Source organism: Rutilus rutilus (assembly GCF_951802725.1).
Source record: "Rutilus rutilus genome assembly, chromosome: 9".
In the NCBI taxonomy this organism is placed as follows: domain Eukaryota; kingdom Metazoa; phylum Chordata; class Actinopteri; order Cypriniformes; family Leuciscidae; genus Rutilus; species Rutilus rutilus.
Window position 1 is genome coordinate 22,679,981 of NC_140223.1, and position 23,863 is coordinate 22,703,843.

The 23,863-nt window shown below is 39.3% G+C and overlaps 2 protein-coding genes across 5 annotated transcripts; one reads left to right on the forward strand and one right to left on the reverse strand.

The window, feature by feature from the left end:
* The first annotated feature begins 4,193 nt into the window (after nt 1-4,193).
* LOC311296475 (uncharacterized protein) lies at nt 4,194-9,694 on the forward strand. Its single transcript, XM_084418288.1, has 3 exons — nt 4,194-4,482; nt 6,263-8,298; nt 9,154-9,694. Exons 2-3 carry the CDS (start codon nt 6,453-6,455, stop codon nt 9,174-9,176), a joined length of 1,869 nt encoding a protein of 622 aa, XP_084274414.1. The 5' UTR covers nt 4,194-4,482; nt 6,263-6,452; the 3' UTR covers nt 9,177-9,694.
* Nucleotides 9,695-9,756: 62 nt separating this feature from the next.
* On the reverse strand, nt 9,757-23,573 carry LOC311296476 (transmembrane protein 87A). Of its 4 annotated transcripts, none has more exons than XM_084418292.1 (22): nt 23,359-23,558; nt 22,991-23,057; nt 22,778-22,869; nt 22,574-22,693; nt 22,375-22,425; nt 21,583-21,648; nt 20,136-20,198; nt 19,937-20,051; nt 19,633-19,694; nt 19,284-19,467; nt 18,757-18,856; nt 17,664-17,757; nt 17,438-17,505; nt 15,343-15,455; nt 13,087-13,145; nt 12,898-13,001; nt 12,731-12,801; nt 12,146-12,207; nt 11,878-11,930; nt 11,653-11,683; nt 11,183-11,236; nt 9,757-10,493 (listed from the first exon to the last, which is right to left on the reverse strand). In XM_084418292.1, exons 1-21 carry the CDS (start codon nt 23,485-23,487, stop codon nt 11,195-11,197), a joined length of 1,746 nt encoding a protein of 581 aa, XP_084274418.1. In that variant the 5' UTR covers nt 23,488-23,558; the 3' UTR covers nt 9,757-10,493; nt 11,183-11,194. The 4 variants fall into 4 exon arrangements, with proteins under 4 accessions (XP_084274418.1, XP_084274416.1, XP_084274415.1 ...); XM_084418290.1 differs by having other exon boundaries at nt 9,849-10,493; nt 19,937-20,054; nt 23,359-23,572; XM_084418289.1 differs by having other exon boundaries at nt 9,849-11,236; nt 19,937-20,054; nt 23,359-23,573.
* Between the last annotated feature and the right edge of the window lie 290 nt (nt 23,574-23,863).

The window sequence follows — 23,863 nt, forward strand, 5'->3', positions numbered from 1 at the left end:
TACATGCGAATGTAAAGGATTATTGAAAAGAAAAGTAGCTCAGGGAGTTGGGGGCTGCGTTTGAAATCGCATACCCTCTCGAGTAGGTACTTATTTTGAATATGCATATTACTTCACAACAGCTAAAAAAAAGTATGTTGTATATAGTATGAATGTAATCTGGACGTACTAAATTCGCCATGTTGCCCTTATCACGTGAAGTCAGTTGTCACGTCACTGCGATTCACAAATCCTCTCCCGTAGCCTCATGGGATAGTAAAGTGTCCATTGTATGCACACTTCAGAATCTCGCCAGAAGTAGGTCATCAACGTTCCCTAATAGCTGAGGATGAGGGTGTTGCAGATGAAAACGAGCTTGCAGGGGCGGCTTTTATTGGAAAAGTCCTGCATACGTCACCAAAGAGAGATTTCACTTCAAGATCCAGTTACAGTATGACATTTTGATAAAACATTACAGGGTGAAATGCCGTACCATGAGTGCAGCAGGCGTAATGATATGACACAGCGCCTGAAAATAGGTCTAATAGGTTAGACAAACTTAGTCCCGGTCACGTTGGAAGCTGGGGAATATTTTCAGGCGCTGCGTCATATCATTACGCCTGCTGGACTCATGGTACGGCAGCAAAGTTTCTTGATTATTACGCAGGAATGAGAGTATAGTTCCTAGCCATATCAGCCTAGAAAATCGGAACTTTTCATTTTCCGTCGGTCTTAGTACACAATGTAACTACAGAAGAGTCAAGTTTTAAATAGGAAAAATATCGAAACTCTTTGGTCATTTTTTTGAGAGAGATGCTAATGGTCTTGTCCGATTCAATGATCTATGCTAAGCTATGCTAAAAGTGGTACCGCCAGACCCGGAGATCGGCTGAATGGATTCGAAAACGGTAAAACTCAACTGTTTAACTCTGGGGGAGTTGTAAAATGAGGCTATTTCCAAAAAAAGTGGAGTATCCCTTTAAGCACAAAACCACCTTTCAGTTTTTTCAGTGAATGCTATGATATTGCTTCATCATCATCATCATCATCATCCGAACAGCAGCAGCAGCCCTAGCAAGGCCAGGTCTTGTTTTAGGACTAGATCATGCTTGATGTTATCTCCCCTTACAGGAGCTGATGGATGTTTTGTGCCGGTGAGGAAATAAATAGGGAGGTGGACAGCCCAAAAAATGCTCATTCCTCCAAAGTTCTCCTGTACAGGTTGCAGAGAAGCGAAGTATGCCAGAGCAATCTATTTCACATGCTGAAGCTGAAACCTAATTACACAGATTAATGTCCCATGGAAGGTGCCATTACCTAAATAGCCTCCTTAAAAAAGGAGGAGACTTTGCTTCAGCCCAAATATGCGGTTTAAATGCTGATGGATCCTTCAAATCTAGATTTGAATACGCACGTCCTGACTTTCTTCAGTCTGCTGCTAGAGTAAGATTTTGTGCAGCCTTTAATTCCCCCTCTACAGGCACTTCACTTGACAATGACAGTAAGCCTGGATAAGTCCTCGCCCTACCTTCTCCAACGTGAAATATTTAACCAGGGCTGCCAGTAGCACAGCAAAAGGCTTTAATACTTATTTCGTTCCCTTGCACATCTCACCTGTTTAGTGTGCAAAGCCTGGATTGATTAAACTGCCTTTACTTCCCAGGCTAACCTTTAGGGACCGCAGGGCCACTTCTTGATCCCGGTGTTTACAGCTGCGTGCGGAAGCACGTGCCGGTCAGTCCCGCCACGACACCGGCTTCTTAAAATAAGACGTCGGTTGTTGTGGTGGATGAGAGAGCGGGAAATGGAGTTGACAGTCAGAGCTGTGAGCTTGACGCGGCCTTCGGTTGAATCTGTCAGAGCAGAAGCACCCCACCCCCATCGTCACCCCTCTGCTCACACACAAGCACATGCTGTCGCGAGGCATTAGCGTGGCAGAAATACACACACTTGCTCCTTCCACCCCACATGAAGCCTAGGCATTTCTCAACCGCGTTGCAAAATCTTCTCATCCCCACGCTTGAGCCTACGTGACGTCAGATGTGCATTTAGAGGCTTAGTTGCAGTTTTTTGTGGGCTGTTGAGAGAAGCGTGTGTATGACGCATCTGTTTCCACAGTTATGACCGAAACATGCCATAATGTGGGAATAGCCAACAATTTTTCTCCCCGAGGAATTGCTGTTGTTTTTGCTGACAAGAGTTGACCTTCAGACATTTCTGCTTCTCGTATTGTTGTTCCTGACATTAAGCCACTGGTCAGAAAAAAACTCTGAAATGAATTCTCTCATTAGCTATTTATTTAGTTGTTTGTTTATCTATCACAATTTATTTATCACTTTGCATACACAGTGGCAAGGCATTGCATTGTGTTAAAAACTATTTATTTATTTATCTATCACTTTTCATACACAGTGGCAAGGCATTATGTTAAAAAAAACCTATTTATCACATTTCATATGGCAAGACATTGCATTGTGATAAAAACAATTTATCACATTTCATATACAGTGGTAAGGCATTGCGTTAAAACTTTATTTATCCATCTATCTATCACTTTTCATACACAGTGCATTGTGTTAAAAACTAGTTATTTATTTATTTATTTATCTATCTATCAGTTTTCATACACAGTGGCAAGGCGTTGCATTGTGTCAAAAACTATTTATCTATCACTTTTCATACACAGTGGCAAGGCATCGTATTAAAAAAACTATTTATTTATTTATCACATTTCATATACAGTGGCAAGGCATTGCATTGTGTTAAAACTATTTATTTATCTATCTATCTATCACTTTTTATACACAGTGGCAAGGCATTGCATTGTGTTAAAAACTAGCTATTCAGTTATCACACACACAGGCCTAATAAAAAGAAAAATAACATTATAAATAATATAGCCTAGCACAACTAGTAAAGTGCTACACATTGCTCAGTCAAACACATCCTGCCCATTTATAGCCTACAACTGCCAAGTGATCTACCATCTCTGAAGTGCAGTGAAAGTCAGACAAACACGGTCTTTTAAACATCCACACGTAGACCTCCCTTCACCTAGCATCTGCATCGCCACATACAGTCATAACAGTTACTTTATGTCCTATCAAAATAATCCCCTGTTATCCTGCTATTTATAGGTCGCTCCTTTCAAATTGACCAATCCCTTATGCTCCTCCCCTTCGCTTGAATGAGGATGATTTTACTATGACTATGGCCGCATGATAATCCTCCAGTGTCGTTAAGTTGCGCCGTGAACCCCACCGAGACTGAATGTCTGACTCCATGATGCCTCCAGACAGATGTGGCATCCTCCATGAGGAAATTAAAGCTCAATGAAGGAGAACAGAATTCTCTTGCAGATGCTCAATCGTATGAAATATTCATCACAAAGCAATGCATTTCCAGTGGAACGCGTATATTATTCTGGCCTCGGGGCAAACTGTGTCCGATATTTTGAACAGGGACACAATAAAACACCATTTTGGCCTTGGCACAGTCCTAAATATTCCATTTCATCCCTTAGCTCTATGCTTTAGGGTCTCAAGAGCATTCTGGGATGCAGTCAGACACTTGCATTTATCTTTCTTGCTGTCCAGTTGCATCAACCCAATGTGCACACGGGCCTTTGTTCTGATTCCCCAACAATTAGCTTCAGATAATGAGGTCAGTTTGTTCGCATTTCTATTTGTGGAGCCTTTTCATTTGAACAGAGTTGTAGGGGAGTGTGTAACACAGGGTGAGATGTAACACCATCAGTTTAACCAATTAGAAATTAGCTATGGGTGACATCACTATCATCCACCAGCCTCATCAGATGACAGTAGAAACATCTATGTCTCCATTTTTATTTATTTTTAAAATTCTTTCTATTAATTTTAAAATGCCCATGTTTTTTTATTGGTTTTACATCCCACCCTACTAGATTTTCAAACTACTTCAATTTAGCAGAAAAATATGAAACATTACTACATCAAAGTGTAAGACAAAGAGCAAAAGCAGTGTGTTACAGACGTTATAACTGAATGTTACAACACTCTCCAGTGTCCCCGAGCGCTCGATCTGTTGCCCTGCATCATGGGGTACAGAAACAATCTGCGGACCTACCGCAGCCAATCTGAATGGTCGTGATGCAACATCACCACATTCCACGCAAATCAGGGGAAGTGGTGGCTGAAATTAAAGTTACCATCTCAACCCCGTACTGTAACCCTCTTAGTGTTGGGGGCGGGTGTGTGTGGTGGTGGCAGGGTGGGGGTGGTCTCCCTGGTTGCTAAGGGCAACAGGGTGAGATAGATGGAGCCGCAGCTGCGCGTCTGTTAATACCAGCGCTCGACCCTCCACGTCCCCGCGCGCAATTCTCCACACACTCACACGCACACTGATCTCCCTTCAGTCAAGGCATGAGGATGCGAGCAGGGATTTAGTTTCAGTGTCTTTTCCAGTCTGGAGCAGATTATTACCTTTCCTCCAGCACACGGGACGGATTTACACACGAGAAACAAGGTTTGCAGACTCTTTTCTTAGTTATACTTTTTTTGTGTGTGTGTATAATTTAAGTATTTCTGTCGTGCACAACTTCATTTTGTATGCTAGATCTGATTACCTTTCTTTATTGTGTCAAAATACAAAGGTATTGTTTTAAACGCTTCGCCTGTGCAATGCATTTACAATGGACATTATAAGGAAGTGCAGAGATTTAGATGGAAAGGACAATAGGCGCGCAATGACTGCGCCCTGGATTTGAATTCGTAGGCATGGTGAAATTGAACATTTGGTTCAACGAATCCGTTTCCAGCTTGTCTTGCTTTGTGTTTATGTTTATGAATAAGGACATCTGCTTCGCAATTGCGTGTTTGCTCAAGCAACTGTTACGAGTTCATTCATTCATGCGATCAACTTCGCCAAACGTGCCAGACTGTCCTCTCGTATATTTTTATCAGACGCACTCAAGTGTGAATTTGCTCTAAACTGCGCTCAGTCTGTGGGGAATCTATCAATGAAATGCCCTTTTATGAAACAAAAACATTTTAGTCGCTGAATTGGATACCAACGAGATTTCGAGAATAAAAGAAGCATGGCTTTACCACAATAGACGGAATGCGCGCGCGCTTGTGTGTGTATGTGTGTATGGCGCGCAGGTTGTTGTTTTCCCGCTGCATGATGATTTCATAATTCCCACATCACACATTTACATGGTGACAGACATGTTGCTGATTACTAGAAGCTTCGCGAATCTAAATATTTTTAATTATTCACGAACTGTTGTAAGGTCCTATAAATTGGTGATCCGAGTCAAGTGGCATGAATGAGTATTGTTCAGCATGTTTTCCAGACACAACAGAAGTAGGATGTCTCCTTGAGTCTTTTCGATGCATTTTTGGCAAATAACGTACCACTCGCGCAACGCCTTCAATTAAAATAACTTGGGTGATGTTGATATCAACGCATTTTTACAAAATGGAGGAGATGGTTAGGGACGCATTAGCAATGCAAATGAGGTTTTGAAGAGCACTGGCACCTGCTGTCTCAAGCATTTGCATTGGCTTTTCCCTCGTTTCTCATTAGAATTAGGTTCTACTTCTGCAAGCAAGGTTTGAGCCCACACTTAGGGCTTTATCAAGGGAGCTTCTCCAAGTCTCTTCTCTGGCGTTTGCATAACAAAGGGGAAGGGTTTTGTTCATGAAAAGAGGGGACAAAACCGTCAAGCCTCAATTGTCCCAGTGTCAGTCGGATGGGCAAGCAGGGTCTTGTGTCCCATCAGTAAACAGTCTCAGTCACGGCAAAATCCAATTAAGCCACGTTCTTTCCATCAGGCTTTTCACAAGGCAAAAAATATTGCTTGTGTTTTTTATGCTACTGTACTCATTTTACGGTGCATACAGTCATATGGTTCCTTGAATAAATCAATTATGTAACTATGTCACATGTGGTTTCACCTCTAGCATCTTAGACAAAATATACAATGTCAAATAATTTCAAATTCTCAAGTGGGTCATTCAGAGGAAGCATTAAATTGCTTTAAGCATCAAGAAAGCCTGACGTATGATCATTTTTGTAATCACAAAAGAATCCTGTGTAGAAACAAAACAGCCCCAGTGTTAAGCGACATGAGTTGACCCAGGGTGAAGAGTTTAGAGGTTTATAAGATCATTCTTTTTTATATATATATATGGGCTTAATAAGATAAATTGTAGAACGAAGATGCATAAGTTTCAAGTATTGTAAAAAACATGCTGATACATACAGCCAATTTAAAACTGATTGTTGTCTCCTCTCCTTCTAGCTTTGAGGTCCATCTTCTCCACACGGAATATGATGCAGAATTGTCTAATTCTTATGGAAATACGTTGGATAGGAACACTCACAGAGCTGTTGGCTGATCATCAATGAACTCAGTTCCATAAAGAACAGAAGGAAATAAATATTTTTTTTCAGTGAAAAATTCCTGATAGTTGGAGATTTTGTTTTCGGATATGGCGGCAACTGAGGCTACTGCAGAGCCTGTCCAAGCAGACATTGTTGAGAATAAAGCTGAGGTGGAAACCACAAAGCCAGACCCAGCTTCAACAGAGGAAGCCCCAGCTTCAACAGAGGAAACGCAGCCTACTACTGAGGCACCGCCAAGCACAGAGCAGCCAGCTGATAGCAAATCCAAACCAGCCTCTGAAAAAATATGGGACTCTTTTTTAAATAAAAGTGGGCTTGGAAAAGTAATGGGAGGGAAGAAGAAGAAGGAGCAGCATACAGGAGCTGAGGATCCTACAGGCGAGGAGCAGGACAAGGTCTCCAATCAAAATGATCAAGGGGATACTGCAGGCCCTAAAGAACAGGAACCTAGTCAGCCAGCAGAAGCTAACGAGGCTGCAGCTGATGGGCAGACTATTGAAAAAGCCCCAGAAAATGAGGAGGCATCCCAAGAGCAAAAGGCATCTGGTGCCAAGCCAAAGCAAGGAGAGAAGTCCAGTGTCAGAGACTTCATCCGCAATCCTGTCGCTAAAATCTTCTCACACAAAAGCACAGACAAAAAGGATGGTACAGGGGGGCTCCAAAAACATGACAAGGTTCGGTCGAAATCACTAGACAGACTAGAGGATGCTGACGCCAGCACAACTGCGGCTGACCAAACAGAGGAGCCTCCGACTACAGACGAGCCAGACAAGTCTAACCCTCAAACAACAAAAAACATGAAACGCTGGCATTCTTTTAAGAAACTTATGGCTCAAAAAAGCCACAAGAAAAGCACAGATGAGTCCAAGGATGCTGAGGGGGCAGATGGAACAAGTGCGGATGGGGCAGGAGACACTGGAACATTGGATTCAACAACAAAGTCAGAGCAATCTGGGCAAAAAAGGTGGAAATTGAAGAGATCTTGGACATTCCAAGGTCTGAAGAGAGATTCATCAGTTGTTGGAATCCACAAACCAAAGGACAAAGACTCTTCAGATGTAAAAGATGAAAATGACCCAGAGGCAGAACAGGGGATGGAAGATGTAAAGGTAGCCAGTGACGTAGAAACACAGGAGAAGACTAATGCTGACGTTGATGAGGAGAAAGGAGCAACTGCTACTACACAGCATGCAAAATCCGTGGACCAGCATGCAAATGAGATCTGGACCTCTTTCAAAAAACGAGTTATTCCCAAATCAAAGAAGGCAGCTGACACTGGTGGAGTAGAGGAGGAAGCAGCGGGTGAGCAAGAGCAGACTGATGAACCACAGGCGGGTAAAGACTCAGGCAAGACAGCCAAGGCAAAAAGGACACACTTCAACCGTGCTGTGTCACTAAAGAACTTCATACTGCGAAAGGGGAAGAGTACCAGCATGGACATGGGGGAGGGTACAACAGCCCAGAAAGATGGCGATGATACTGCTGAGAGTGAGGCTAAAGACATGGATGGCCTTGATGATGCAGCTGGGTCAACCGATGTCCCACAGACTGGATCAGAGGAGCAGACTGTGGCTCAGAGTGAGAGCAATAATGAAGCTCAGGTGGCAGGCGAGCACAAGAGTTCTGATGGAGAGGAGAGGTCCCACACTAGCGCACCATCTGGTCAGCCATCAGACAAGCCTCATGCAGCAGATCCAGCACCAGAGGGTGGAGGCCAGGCAGAGCCAAAAGCCAATGGTGAGAATGGATGTTCGGATGCTACATCAGAGGACACCGCAGCACACAATCATGAAGCCACAACCCAGAATGATGTGAAGGATGAGGAGACCAACCAGGAGACCATAAACTCTAGTGGCAAAACTTGTCCGAAGGATGGGAAAATCCTAAATCAAGACGGGAAGTGCGATACTGTCAATGCAGTTGTCCAAAGCGGTGAGTGTCAAGCCCCAATTGACTCAAGAGATCTACAGCAAAATGGAAATGACAAAGCTGAGTCTAAAGTAGGACTAGGTACTAGTGTTGAGGTAGAGACCAGGGGGGATGGGGCCCCTCAATGTGGAGGGTCCCTTTCTGGGTCAGCGAAGACCAATGCAGATGAACAAGAGGAGGCCTTGAAGAGGATGTTCTATGAGGTTGCAGCTTCCATCGTGCGTGCAGTTGTATCCTCAGCCACTGAACAGTTAGCCAAGGAGAAGGAGCCTCCGGACAGTAGTTTGCAGTGTTTCAAGCCTGAAAATAATAGCAGTTATACAGATATTGATGTCAGTTACTGTCACAGAGAAGTTACTTTAAATCAGGGATCCCTGTATTGATCCTCAGCATCTGTGTTTGTGGGGAACATGTTCTGGTGTTGTGGACACATGTCAAAAAGTTATTGTTATATTCCATCACCCCTTTAAAAAGTTGTGCATTTTAGGGTCAGTGAATTCAAAGGAAGATTCAGGTGCTTTAATTGAGCTGTTGTGAAGTTACCCAAATACCAGTTTGTGTATTTTCAGGAAGTATTCTCTACCTATGATAATTTATTAAATGAAAAATTATAGCATGTCTCAATGTTAATGTGGATCCAGTAATAATTAAGTGTTCTTGAGGTCGAGGATTTTCACATGCAGTTGTGTAGTGTTTGCTGTTCTGTATTATAAAGTTCACAAAATGTGTTTTTGGTGAACCTAAATGACCTCTTCTCTGTGACGAAAATGTGTGAATAATTAAATATTAAAATGAAAGTTTTAAATGTAGAATTATATTGTAATACATTCTGAAATCTCTTCTGTTATTATTTACCAGAAAAAAAGGCGGGAAACGTGTGATGCCACACAAAGAGGATTAGATCTGCATGGGATTCGTTCAGCGAGGAGCTTTGCCCCCCTCCCCCCAAAATATGGAGTAATCACATGTTTACACCACGATTCACCATGGTGAGAGATGCAATCCACATAGTTAAAAAAGAATCTTGAAAAGCAATAATTCAGAATCATCAATCAGTGCAGTTCTTGCTACCATTCCATCATTGTAAATGTTTTGCCTGTCTACTAGTGAGATTTTATATTGTCATAAATGACATTCCTTTGAAATGTTAATCTCAGTGATCACAAAGTACCGTGATCATAAAGACTGTTAGTTTTATATTAATTGCCATTATGTTTGTAGTTTTTCTTTGACTAGATATATGTGATACAGATACATTTAAAATAACAGCCCGCCAGACTGCCCCCCGAATTGTGAATTCAATACGGAATTCAATGCTCTAATCTCTGTGTTTTTGTTTTTAGACTGTTATCTTGTGTACATGAATAAACCACCATTAAACATTAAGTAATTCTCTGGGTTTTCTTGCAGGTTATGACATCCTTTGCCATTTACAGATTTTAGAAAAGAAATGCTGACTAATTTGCATGCAAACCAACAGAATTTATTTACATTACCGGTCAAAAGTTTGGAAACAAAAGTCTCTTTTGTTTATTTAATCAAAAATACAGTAATACGGTGAAATATTATTACAATTTATTGTTTCATATTTGAATAAATATAAAAATGTCATTTATTCCTGCGATGACAAAGCTTTATTTATATTGGATGCTTTAACTGGAATTTAATATCCCCAACATATTTCTATTAAGCTCACATGATTGACCCATCTTTGACCACCATAATGTTGTCAACTATTTACACTAATTCGCCAAGATCATGCTATTAGCACGTTAACTGCAGATTAACAGAATGCCTATCAACAGGTTTTGGTGCAGTATTTCCCTATAGCTCGCCGCAGGGTCAGGGTTAATGAAGAATTGTGTGGAAGTATTAACAAATAATGAGCTGACTTAACAGGGACAAAACAGGACAGAGATATTGAGACTGTATTGGCAAGCGGGTGAAACTGACACTCTGCATGACAGACTTTTGAATGTGGCTTTGAGATGAAATCAATACCTATTGACAACACAACACGGGTGGACTTTACAGACTTAGCATATGTTGTCAAAGCAGTAAGTCTCATTTTACATGTCAAAACAGGTCAATGGTAATAACTTTTTTAGTATTTTACTGTTTTTGCTATACAAAATACTTTACTTTCCAATGTCTGCACATGCTGCTAGATCATCCAGTGGCCAGTAGTTTAACTGGTTCTAAGGGGAAAAACAGATTTTACAAAAAGAGAGATGAGCTTTGATCAATTGGGGAAAAAAACAACCTTTGCCCTTTGTTTTAGACAGACAAATCTAGTAACCTCATTTTCCCTCGTCATCTAACTGTACCCAAAGGCAGAGGAGGTTTTATTAACTATGACACAGAGCATTAAAAACTCACGTTAGATAAATCCATTGAAAGGCAATCTGCTTAATGGTCCACAGGCCAGCAAGATGACACTTAATGGCCACTTTTACTGAAAATACCAACAGGTCAGAGAGGTACTCTTAATCTATGAAAGCATACTGACGAATTAAAGAAAACCAGAAAAGAGTGCTTTCATCTGACACGTTTTCCCATCTTTATGTGATTAAGAGGATTGCTGCGCAAAAGCCTCTTAGTAAAAGAGCACAATGCACAAACTAATGTGTTTTAATCACAGTTTGTGCTGTAGATATGTAAACAACAGTCAAAGGCAATTTACAGTTATGTTTTAAGAAACTCTTACACCATAGTATCTGAGAAAATATAAATACAAACAGGCAATTAAAAATAAAACAAAAAGTCCTTTAGTGCATTACCCTCATCGCCCAACATATTTACAGACGTTGCTTATGAAAAGCTCATTTTAGGATAAAGCAGTTGTGCATTGTCATACACATATTATATACACACACTCAATACATACATCTTCATAGATTTACTCCATTTTGGACATCTCAAATTTCGTAGTCATGATCTCCTGGGGGAGGAAAGAAAGACAAAATCAGGAGAGGAAATCTTTTAAACAATGGGGAAAATGAGACATTTCAAAAAGGCTGGTGCAATACAATAAAATTCTCGAAATAATCAACACGGTTACATAAACGCCTATAAAAGCCTGCATGTATTGTAGCATGTAATCTCTGATCTCCTCTTTTAAGAGATTTGGCTGCGGTTCGAAATGAACACGTCCAATGTTAGCTTTAGTGAGGTCTTATTAGTCAGACAAAACCTCCAAAGCCTCAGCGCTCCTTTTGTTCCAAGCAGAAAGAAAACAACCGACGGAGAGGGAGCGAGGGTAAACACTGTGACGTGACAGGCTGATCGCGCTCCGTGTTCTACTTTGGAAGCTCAAATGGCGCCCACTGCTGGCCTATCAGAGTACGAGACACTTACCTCGTCTGAGTCTAGCAGAGGCGGCAGTGCGCTGCAAAACAAAGAAAAGGACACGTCAATGACACGGCAGTAATTGCTAGTAGATTTAAAGGCAAATTGATAGTGTCTTTGGTTGTGCAAATAATCTGACTAAAAAGTGAATTCCTTTTAAAAATTAACCAGTTATTTCTCATTCTAACCATAATTTCTGTAAAAATATGACTTTTATATGATCTCTGGACTTACACATCAGCCATCGATGAGGGAATGTTCTCCTCAACCCACTTGAGATCTTCATCCTGTGGTGACCACAAAATGTACAAATTTACCATTGGGGGAAGGCCTTGACATGACAAAAAACATGTAGCACATCTGGGAATACACAATAATGAGCGATTGTTTTCTCACAGCGTGGTGATTTATATCTTTCTTAAGGCATTCTTCTATATGGCAATACAACATGCTTATTGTCAGTAAAACTATAAAAATGTTATGCCAAGTTGTTGTGCATTACCACTTTGCTGAGTTTTGCACTTCCGTTGGTCTCTGGTTTCATCCCTCTCATTTTCACACCCTCTGTAGATTCAAGAATAACTGGTTAGAACCGGCTAAACACAGTCAAGCAAACAAAGGCTGATAACCAAACATGCAGACATGATACGCAGCATTCAAGTGTGCTGATGAAATTTAAACTATGTTGTTTGAAAGTCGGCATGAAAAGCAAATAGATCTCATTGTAAAAGATTCATCCATGAATACGTTTCAATTTTAAGAATATTCCTGTGAAAACAATCTTCATCTAGTCTGCTTAAACTCCACACCTGCAAGCTCAAGTTCATCTGCCTCCACTTTTGAGCATAACACCCACATTTCAAAATCAAATCAACAACCAATGAATATAATCAAGTCCCTCCCTACATTTTTATCTTTTTTGATAATCTGTTGCACTCGGATGTATATCACAATACAGAAGAAAAGATCTGTCGCTATTTATTTCATATAGGAAAGATCCTATATGCAGAATTATTTCCCCTTCATCTTTAAATATAGGCCACTTCTTGTGTCTCACACCTTCTAATTTGTTAATTAAAACTCTTACCGAAGGCTTCATTCATTAGCTGCTCCTCCTCTTCCTCGCTAACTTCATCCACCAGTGGACTGAAGGCATACCTGAAGGGTTCAGAAGGAGAGACTGATTATCTTGTCTCCACTATAAGCTGAGTTTACAAACCGGGTTGACACATGGATAGAGGTGAAGTGCTTTACCTCTGGTTGTTCGCTGAAGGCCTCCATAAGAAAATAATGACGAGCAGGATACTAGAGAACAGGAAGCGCCAGAAGGCATCATCTATCCACAGCTCTCTCCAGTCCTACAGTTCAAATAGGTGTCAAATAAATATATTTAACTAAAAAGACAGAAGAGATATTTATTACATGTAACAAGAGAATGCTCACAGATTGGCACTTGGTTAACTTGAAGGTCTTTGTTGTCCACACAATGAATATAACGGAAGCTGAAAGAGAATCAGAATTTCATTATGAGAAAGGCCAAAAAAAAAAAAAAAAGAAGCAAAATAATTCTATTTGCATGCACTTCTGTTCAAAAGTTTGGAGTTGGTACAATAAAAAAAAAAAAAAAAAAAGTTTTTTTTTTTTTTTTTTTAAGTCTCTTACACTCAATAAAGGCTGCATTTATTTGATCAAAAATACAGTAAAATATAATAGAATTAGAAATCATTATAATATGCTGGGATTTGGTGCTCAAGAAACATTTCTTATTGTTATCAATGTTGTGGAAACCGTGGTATATTTTTTCAGGATTCTTCCTTTTCAGGACTCACCGGCCAGTTTATTAGATACACCCGTTCAGCCAATCACATGACACCAACTCAATGCATTTAGGCATGTAGACATGGTCTGCTGGAGTTCAAACTGAGCGTCAGAATGGGGAGGAAAGGTGATTTAAGTGACTGAACATGGCATGGTTGGTGCCAGACAGGCTTGTCTGAGTATTTCAGAAACTGCTGATCTACTGGGATTTTCTAGCACAACCATCTCTAGGGTTTACAGAGAATGGCCCGAAAAAGAGAAAATATCCAGTGAGCGAAAATACCTTGTAGGTCAGAGGAGAATGGCCAGACTCAAATAACCACTCGTTATAACACGTCAAACCTTGAAGCAGATGGGCTACAGTAGCAGAAGACCACCGGGTGCCACTCCTGTCCTCTAAGAACAGGAAACTGAGGCTACAATTCACACGGGCTCACCAAAATTGGTTGCCTGGTCTGATGAGTCTTGATTTCTGCTGTGAAATTCAGATGGTAGGATCAGAATTTGGAGTAAACATCAACAGTTCAGGTGGTGGTGTAATGGTGTGGGGGATATTTTCTTGTAACACATTGGGCCATCATAGTACCAACTGAGCGTCATTTAAACGCTACAGCCCACCTGAGTGTTGTTGCTGACCATGTTTATCCCTTTATGACCAGTGTTTCCATCTTCTGATGGCTACTTCAGGATAACGCACGTCACAAAGGTTAAATCATCTCAAAATGGTTTCTTGAACATGACAATGAGTTCACTATTCTCACTATCTCAAATGGCCTGATCTCAATCCAATAGACCTTATTCAGAGCAGCGCCATGACAGGTATGAAAGTGAGGCTGTGAGGGATAGACTTGCCGTGTTTCCAATGGCATCCGCTGTAAAAAGCTCCTAGATTACTTACAATTTTCCACAGCTTATATTGTCGGGAGTTTTTTGTCAACTGAAATTTCTTGGAAAGATATTTTTCCAGTGTTTCATGAGCAGAACAATCCAAAAAACACATTGAATAACAGTACAGTCCATTGATGAGATGCATGTCTATCCCTCACAGCCTCGCTTCCATTCCCATTAAAAATCAAAGATGGCGCTGCTATGAATAAGGTCTACAGGGTACCTTTGGGATGTGGTGGAACAGGAGATTTGCATGATGGATGCGTCATCCGACAAGCAATTGTGTGATGCTATCATGTCAATATGGACCAAAACATCTGAATAAAATATTCATCTATGCAAAAGGAGGTCCAGCCCAGTACTAGCAAGGTGTACCTTAGGGATAGGCAAGGTCAGTCCTGGAGTGCTGCTGTCCTGCAGAGTTTAGAAGCAGAGCAAAACTCACCTGCCTGTGAACCTTAGTAATCCTGAAGACATTATTTAGCTTTAAAGCTAAACTCAGCAGGACAGCAGCACTCCAGCACTGACATTGCCTATCCTTGGTGTACCTAATGTGACTGGTGGCTGGTGAGTGTATTACAAAATAGAAAATCCATTGAAAAATGTCTTTACTTTCACATTTAATAAATTGAGTGTCCTTACTGGAAAAAAAGTAATAATTGTTTTTTTAAAAACATACTGACCGCAAACTTTTGAACGGTAGTGCATTATGAAGGGAATATCAGTGCATGCAAGTGTTACAATTTTTAGTAAAATTATAGTTTGAAGAGTTGCCAATCTAAATATAGCAAGAGAGAGAGAGACAGAGATTGAATGTCCCCAATTACGGCTCACTTTCCATTAATAAATCATGTAACCCAGATGTTTGACAGACCAATCATAATTCAGTCTGCATTGAAAGGATTACAGTACTGTATTGAAATGCCTAAATACCAGTGATTAATGTCAAAGACACTTCACACAATAGTGTAGTAGTGTGCAGTGTGTGCTCACCGATGATAGCGAATATGAGTGTGTTGGTGAAGTGTCGGTACAGGGACAGCTTGACCAAGTTTCTCCTCAGCCGAAGGAGCTTCATCGTCTGGGCCAGGCTAATGAAGATGTGACTGAGTGTCAAGGACTATATCTGATCACTAGAGCTCAGCAACTTCCTAATGTTCACAATCTAAATCAGACACAGCTTACTATGCAGTTAAAACAGAACAGAAATGACAGAGAACTGTAGAGAGTCTTCCTGACCCACTGGCTGTAACATGGATGAGTTTGTCCTTTAGGAGAGTCAAGCTTTATGAATGGAGAAAATCTAGGGAATCACAAAGGGAAGGAGGACAAAAAAGGGGCGATTAACAGCCGACATACAGAGGGCCACTGTTAAACAACCCAGCAAGAGAGAAAGAGGGACACACACAAGCAGCATTGGAGAAACGTAGGATATCCACCAGCAGAGGGTAGAGTCGAGAACAGCCAAGGGGATGGCAGCCAGCAACACCAGGTCATCTTCAGCCTGGCAGAACAATACAGGGGAAGAGAGAGGGAAAGACAGAGAGAGCCAGAGAAAGAGAAAGAAGAGTAGCACCGTCACACACACCACCATCAGAGGGTCCTACATAGGGCTGGACGACTGCCTTTTTAAGATATTCAGAACCTAAATATTTAAGGCTGACTTTTTTTTTCAAAGGAACTGTCAATTCGATTCAATTTAATTCAACCAAATACTTTCCAAAATGATTAATGCAATAAGTACCGTAATGAACAAACACAAATGAGATTTAACAATTTCCATGAAACTACAGTATACTTTCATCCAAACGGTTTGTGATCAAAATATTTTTTTAAACGTTTTTTAGCATAAATTTAGCATAAAGCATTCTCACCAATGCAGTATTTACTTTATCAACTGTTTTAAAATGTCATTTATGTCTGTGATGGCAAAACTGAATTTTCAGCAGCCATTACTCCTTGTCTTTAGTGTCACAATCATGATCCTTCAGAATCAGTTAAAAACAGTTATGTTGCTTAATATTTTTGTGCAAATTAGGATTTTTTTCAGGGTTCTTTGATGAATAAAAAGTTCAAAAGACCAGCATTTATTTTAAATAGAATTTTCTGTTGCGTCCTTGCATAAATAATTAAAAAAAAAAAACTCTTTGTTTATATGAACTTTCCCTTTAACAGAAGCAATTTGAACTTACCAAATAGTGTAATGACAAATAATGCTAAGTATATGCAGATGCCACATTCGACTGCTACAGAAATGTCGACAAGTCCGCCATCTGGGAATGATTAACATGATGCCGTTCATTAGTCACACTAACAATTCAATGAATTTTAATGAAACACGTTCAGAATGTGCTGGTTTATGTATAACAAATGCAATATCCATATGCAGAATTGTTCCATTAATAATAAACTAAATGCTGTGAAACTGCAGATGTAGATGAACAGTAAATTTGCTATTTTTAAGTGGTCACGGACCGGATTTGACCGTTCCAATATGGCGGACGGATTACGTGGCAGCCCATAGAAACAGACACTAATGAGGCATCTGTGAATATATACCTATGAAATAAATAGCATTTCAGTAATCGAGTATCGTTAAATTCCTATGTTGTTTAATTTTATATTGCAATCGAAATTATCTTCACATTTAATACAATCGCCCAGCCCTAGTTCTAAATGCTCACACTTTGCAACCCATAACCATCATTCAGCCCAACAAAGGCAGGTTTACATCATGCTACTAGCTCGGAAGCACGACTGAAAATGGGGAAAAAAAGATATTCCACAAGGCATTATCTCAACTGCACGCCACCACCAACACAAGTGCCAAAAGAATCCGAGAAGAGCAATGAGAGACTCAAATGTCCATTACATAGCATCCCAAAAAGAATTGCACTGAGTACTGTATGCATTGTCACTGAAGTACAAAAAAAAAAATCATTTATAAGTTCAACCCTGTTGAATCTGCTGTCATTTCCATTTATCTGTCCTAACCTACACCATGCAGAAGTCACTGTAATAACACCACAAAATGAACACTACTATGACACAATCTTAACAGATGACTGATTTGTGAAAGGATATCCACCACACAACACAAGAATCAATGAGGGCCATAACAATGTCACAAAGCAGCCTGCTTGAACCACCGTGCTCCTGCGAGAGAGAAACATTAAGCTTCACATGACATTTGGTGCAACAGCATCATGTTAAATTAGAAGGTTTGCCACAAAGGAGGAGATATTTCTCCACTAGTCACTATTTATTATTGGCAGTGAAAGTGTGTTTGGATTCAGCGGTGAGACTCTCCTTACCGTGTTGACCCTCAGGACGCCCTCTATGATGGAGAAGATAAGGTAGAGCAGTCCTACTCCCACTACCCTGTGCAGCAATGCTCCTAGTCTTGGCCTGCAGCAAAAAGGCAGAGTTGTTGAATGGGGAAATGTATAGAAGATTACTCTTATTGTAAATGTTCTGCTGCAATTGAACTCAACTTCCAGAATTAACTGCAAATAGTATTACACTTAGGGATGCACGATATGTCGGCTACCATTTCGGTATCGACCGATATATGCTCATTTTTAATGTTCGGCCCGATAAGAAGATTTGACTCGATAAATAATGGATTATTTCCTTCAGCTGAGACAGTTCAGATGCGCACTGTTCTCCATAATGGTTTTGAATAGCTTGAAATATGATTGGAATCACTTCAAAAATTTGCTGTCATATAGGCTACATACAATTATAATGAGAACATTATAATTGTGTGCTTGGGACATGGGTTCTACAATGGTGAGACTTTTGTTTTGTAATCAGGCTCTCAAAAATGATATAGAAATTTGGATTTAGATGTATCGGCCAATATATCGGTTATCGGCTTTCAAATATAAAGAATTATTGGTATCGGCCAAAATCATATCTGTGCATCCCTAATTACACTTATACTAGTGTTCAAAAGTTTGGCGTCTCACTTTTTTTTAAACATTTTTTTATGCTCATCAGAGCTAAATTTATTTGATCAAAAACTTAAATTGTGAAATATTATTACAGTTTAAAATAACTTCAGATCCTTCAGAAAGCATTCTAATATGCTGATGGTGGTAAAAAACATTTATTATTATTATTATTATTTATTATTATCAATGTTGAAAACAGTTGTTTTGCTTAATATTTTTGTGGAAACCCTGATACATTTTTTGCAGGATTTTTTAAAGAATAGAAAAGTTCAAAAGAACAGCATTTATTTGAAATAGAAATATTTGTTACAAAACTTACAATGTAACAAAGTCTTTACTTTTGATCAATTTAATGCATCCTTGCTGAATAAAAGATTCTAGATTCTATTATGCCTCCATTTATCACGACTTACTTGACTATGCCATATACCTCCATTTAAAAACGACTTACTTGACTATGCCATATCCCAGGCTAGCAATAATGACCAACACTCGAGCCAGGGTTCTTTTCACAGCCGAAAGCACCTCTGCAAACACCACAGCACCTTGAACTGCACACACAAAATAATGCACTGTGATGACTACATTCACTATAGTAACCTTATCAAAGCTTTACAGCACCATTACAGAATCAGTCACATCAAACATAAGCCTAAGGATTTATTGATATAATGGGCCACAATACTATACTGTACATACAAACAGTTTGCCTTTGTGTTGAACATAAAAAAGCAGCTTTATTTTTAAATGTACTAGATTATTACAAATGCTTATTAAAACATTACAAGCTAAATATTAAACGGCCTTCATTTCTCTTCACAGTGACCATTTAAAAACTGACCTAATTTGAGTGCACTTATGTTACACATAAAAAATAACAAACAGCTTGAAGTGAGACCATACTGTGTGTCTGCAGCTGAAATGTGACATGAATAAATAATGAATCCGTTTTTAGGACAAGTTTTTAACTAGTGTTACCTGATTGGCCATCGTAACGGATGCTTTGGAACTCTGCATAGAAGACCGCCTTCTCAAGCATGCCCAGAAAGATCACTCCCCCAATCCAGAACTGAATCCGCAGCAGGTCTCTCCAGTAACAAGCCGAGAGAGCCAACCACAGCGCGCCCATAATTACGTAGATGATGCACATCACCATGTAGAACTGAGGACAACGGGCAAAAAGTGAAAGTCAAAGCTTTTGCATATAAAAGAATCTAACAAAACACTACACAAAACACTGATATGTTGCTAAAGTAAATCCTACAATACCATAGGAATCAGAGCCTTACATAACTGCAGTTGGACAATAAAAAAAATTTATACTCACAATCATCGAAGGCCATTCAGATGCTGAGATGTAGTCATAAGGGCCGTGCATCCTGACCTCCACTGTAGTTTGAAGAAATATATATTAATTTATTCTTAAAATTATTAACATTAAAATATGTTTATTTATAAGATTTGTTAGCAATAGTACATCAAAAGGACCCTTGCTGTCAAACTGGGCTGTTCTTGTTCACAAGACATTGTGTTGCTGATAATCAAAGATCTGGCTTTGTGAGTTCCATAAGTAGTTTATTACTACATAAACCTCATTATTACCATTAAGGTAAGCCTAATTATAATCTTACGTTGTATGTTCCATGTCGATTCTTTGGTAGCTGGAAGCGGATCAATTCGGATGATGAACATAAAAGGGCCGTCATCCCAGGTTCGTACCACTCTGGTGTACGATATAGACTTTTTCTGCTACAACAACAAAATGCATGTAAAGAAAGAGCCACAATAAATAACCATTTTTGAATTGTGATTCTGTGCAATAATACTTACTGAGGTTTGTACTAATAAAGAGTCTTTGCTTTTCAGAGCACTCGATTGATTTGTTGCAGCAGCCTGATCATACAAACATTTGGAAAAGTTTACTTTTATAAATCTGCATTCAAGTCTTAACCTTGTTGGCATTGAACATCATATTGCATCTTTGCTTCCTTTACAATAAAAAATACCATCACTTAATAGTCATAACAAGGCATTAAATAGAGTAGTTCACCCCAAAAATCATCTACATCTACATTTTGTCATTATTTACTCACTCTCATGTTATTCATCTGAACGTATAAAGTTGCTCTTTTCCATACAATGAAAGTAAATGGTGACGATTGCAAAGAAATTTGAAAAATGACTAAAATTTTTGTCTGTTCCTCAAACAAAACTTTCACATGGCTTCAGATGATTCAGAATATAGTGAACAAGTTGTAGGTACTTCTTTTTTTATTATGTTGCTATTTTTGGAGCCTGAAAGCCCAGAGTCTCCATTCATTGTGTATGTATGGCAGAGAGCAGCTCAGACATTCTGCTAAATATTTCCGTTTGTGTTCTACAAGAGAAAAAAAAGTCACACCGGTTTGGAGGGTGAGTAAATGATGACAGACTTTTCATTTTGAGTGAATTCTTAAAGGAGAACTCTGGTCAATTTTAACATTGAGCTCATTTTTTTGTACATTTGGAGTGCTGTCAGTACAGAGAACAACGACAAAAATCGCTGTTGCCTACACCGTGTTATCCCTTTTTTTAAAATTTGCACCCTGTTGACTTCAATGGGGCAATATTTAAACCTGCTTTTAGCCTCTTAACATCCTTGATGTGTCATTACAAGTGCACAGGTCATGTGAGTGATTCCTTCGGAGTGAACGCGAGTCAATCTGACTGCAGTAGATGTGAAAGATAGGGATAAAAATGATGTTTATTCAGCCAGCGCACATACCTGTATTTACATCCTGTTTTCGGTCGAAGTCCACAGTAATCGATTGTCGAGTTCACGCGCATAGGTTGAGTACCTATGATCACGCGCGTGAACTCGACAATCGACTACTGTGGACTTCGACCGAAAACAGGATGTAAATACAGGTATGTGCGCTGGCTGAATAAACATCATTTTTATTAATATCTTTCACATCTACTGCAGTCAGATTCACCCGCGTTCACTCCGAAGGAATCACTCACATGACCTGTGCACTTGTAATGACACATCAAGGATGTTAAGAGGCTAAAAGCAGGTTTAAAACTTGCCCCATTGAAGTCAACAGGGTGCAAATTTTAAAAAGAGGATAACACGTTGTAGGCAACACCGATTTTTGTCGTTGTTCTCTGTACTGACAGCACTCCAAATGTACAAAAAAATGAGCTCAATGTTAAAATTGACCGGAGTTCTCCTTTAAAGTTTCAATTCTGATTTTCAGTGTGAGGGTAAAAAATATTGGGCAGAAAATGAACAAACATCTTTCGCCTGTACTTCCTTCTTCTCCACATCCCTCCTTCGTCTGTTTTGTTTAGCTGTGGTTGGCTGAAACAAAAAAGAGAGCAGACAATATTCCCAAGGAGTTTCCTGCATTTTCTGGCTGCGGATTAAATTACATTTCTGGCTGTAGCAATACAATTTTTTTTTTTAAATGATGCAAAATGTTTTCCCCTAAAATAATTCTGTTGTTGTCCTCTCCCATTTTGCAGTTTTAGAAATTTGGCAGGATCTCTCCTATTTGGACAAAATCTATACTAGAAATATGTTAATGAATTTCTGAATCTGGGCACACACTCAAAAGAACTAATGACACAACTGGTTAGACCAGATATTCACATGAACAGCAAAGTCTTCTGGTTGTTTAAGCTTCGGCTATTTAGGTTAGCTCTAAAAAACTGTCAGTTTAACAGTGAGACAGAATCTGTGTCAGATCATCAGACCTACAAATAAAATACTTATTACAAAGTTATTTGGAATAATGGATTCTGATTGGTCAATCACAGCACTCTGCACCATTGAATAATTTACTATTAGGCAACAGATTTCCTACATAGCTGTGCTAGTTTCATATATCACTCCATGGCCTCTTTTATCTCATACAATCTTCTCAAATCAATATTTCATATCTAGTTATTCATTTATTTGAGCAGCCATGGGATGAGTGAAGTCCTGATCACACAGCTGGGTTTTATATTGCAAATAATGGTCGGACGGCAGTACCCTATCCCCATATATAATTATAATTATATATTATATAATATTTCAACTCACCTCATTTAATGGCTCCAGTGTTTTAGGCAGATCAGTGTTTTCTACTGCAAACTGGGTGTTCAATCGAGAGAAAGAGATGCTTATTGACAGAGCCTTTGAAATTCATGTTAATTTAAGTCTGACCTAAATAAACGAAAACATTAACAAAATGTACATTCACTCGACAATGAATGTATTCAAAAGAGAGGTTGTCATGTACCTTATTCCCAAAACTAATAGAGGTGCACTCCATAGGCTCATACGAGTGACTAATGTACAATCCATTGCCTCCTGGCCGCAGTACTTTCACGCTGTTAAAATATTCTGCTTCTAAATCAGCCTTTTTGGAGAAAAGAGAATTTTGCATATTAAAATGCTGTAAAGTAGTCAAAAACAGCAATTTTTTTTATAAAAATCAACTTACATTAAGTCCAAACACTTCATCGTGGCAAGAAGAACTCCGCAAATACCATGATATACTAAAGTTTACCGTACCAGTGCATTTTCCTTTGAGCCCTGAAATATGTTCAGTCGATTAATGCAAATAATGCACAGAGCAGCCAAAGCATAACCGACTCACTGATGCATGAGATGAAGTTATTTTGGGAAAAAAATACAAAGTAAAGAGCATACTCACAACTTATTGAAATGTCAGTGTCATTGAACATTGTCTTTGGATAATAGAAGTAGTTCTCTTTAACTGTCTGAAATACACAAAAAGGAGAATTCTCACCTTTTAATATAAAGATTAGCATGTATTCAGCTAATTTCAGGCAAGACCAGATATAAAAGATCATAGCCTAAACACTTAAGATACATGTTCACCACTATAGGCACATAACATCATATTATCATCGATGTTTTTATAAATTCATATATATGGTAAGTGTTAACTGGTGTTGTGTGTGCAAAGACGATGGACTGTCAATATCACGAGTCTAGAAGACACAACGCGAGGGTCAAGATTTCACCTAGCCTGAATACCGCAGTTGGTGATGCACTTACATTATCCACATTCAGGATCCATTTGCCCGGCTCTGATATAGCTGTCAGCGGTGGTATAAATACGAAATGAAGAATGACAACAATCAGTATTCCTCTTCTTACCGATACCAAAGACTCGGTCGTCGCCATTGTTCTAAGGAAGCAGTTGACGTTACAACTTCAGCGCGAGCAACACTTCCTTGTGTAAATCTACATCCTGTTCGACGTCACTTGGTGTGTGGTGACGTTACTTGGTCATTTTTGTAATTGAACAAGCATTTAATTTAAACGCATAACAAAATAATAAAATACTACACATTATACAATTATGCATAAAAAAACCAACTACAAAAACAATATAAAATTAATCATATAAAAATAAAAAAGGGGCACAATCAGGTATAAAAATATCAAATATATGCATTGTAGGGCTCACAAAGTGTGTGTGTGTGTGTGTGTGTGTGTGTGTGTGTGTGTGTGTGTGTGTGTGTGTGTGTATATATTATGTAAACAAAAACGTTAATGT

Coding starts and splice junctions, on each gene's coding strand:
- LOC311296476 (XM_084418289.1), bottom strand. CDS start 23,487: ATGGCGACGACCGAGTCTTTGGTATCGGTAAGAAGAGGAATACTGATT. Junction 12,208..12,730: donor GCTAATGAATGAAGCCTTCG/GTAAGAGTTTTA, acceptor TTGAATCTACAG/AGGGTGTGAAAATGAGAGGG. Junction 11,684..11,877: donor CCCTCATCGATGGCTGATGT/GTAAGTCCAGAG, acceptor TTTGTTTTGCAG/CGCACTGCCGCCTCTGCTAG.
- LOC311296475 (XM_084418288.1), top strand. CDS start 6,453: ATGGCGGCAACTGAGGCTACTGCAGAGCCTGTCCAAGCAGACATTGTT. Junction 8,299..9,153: donor CAATGCAGTTGTCCAAAGCG/GTGAGTGTCAAG, acceptor ATTATTTACCAG/AAAAAAAGGCGGGAAACGTG.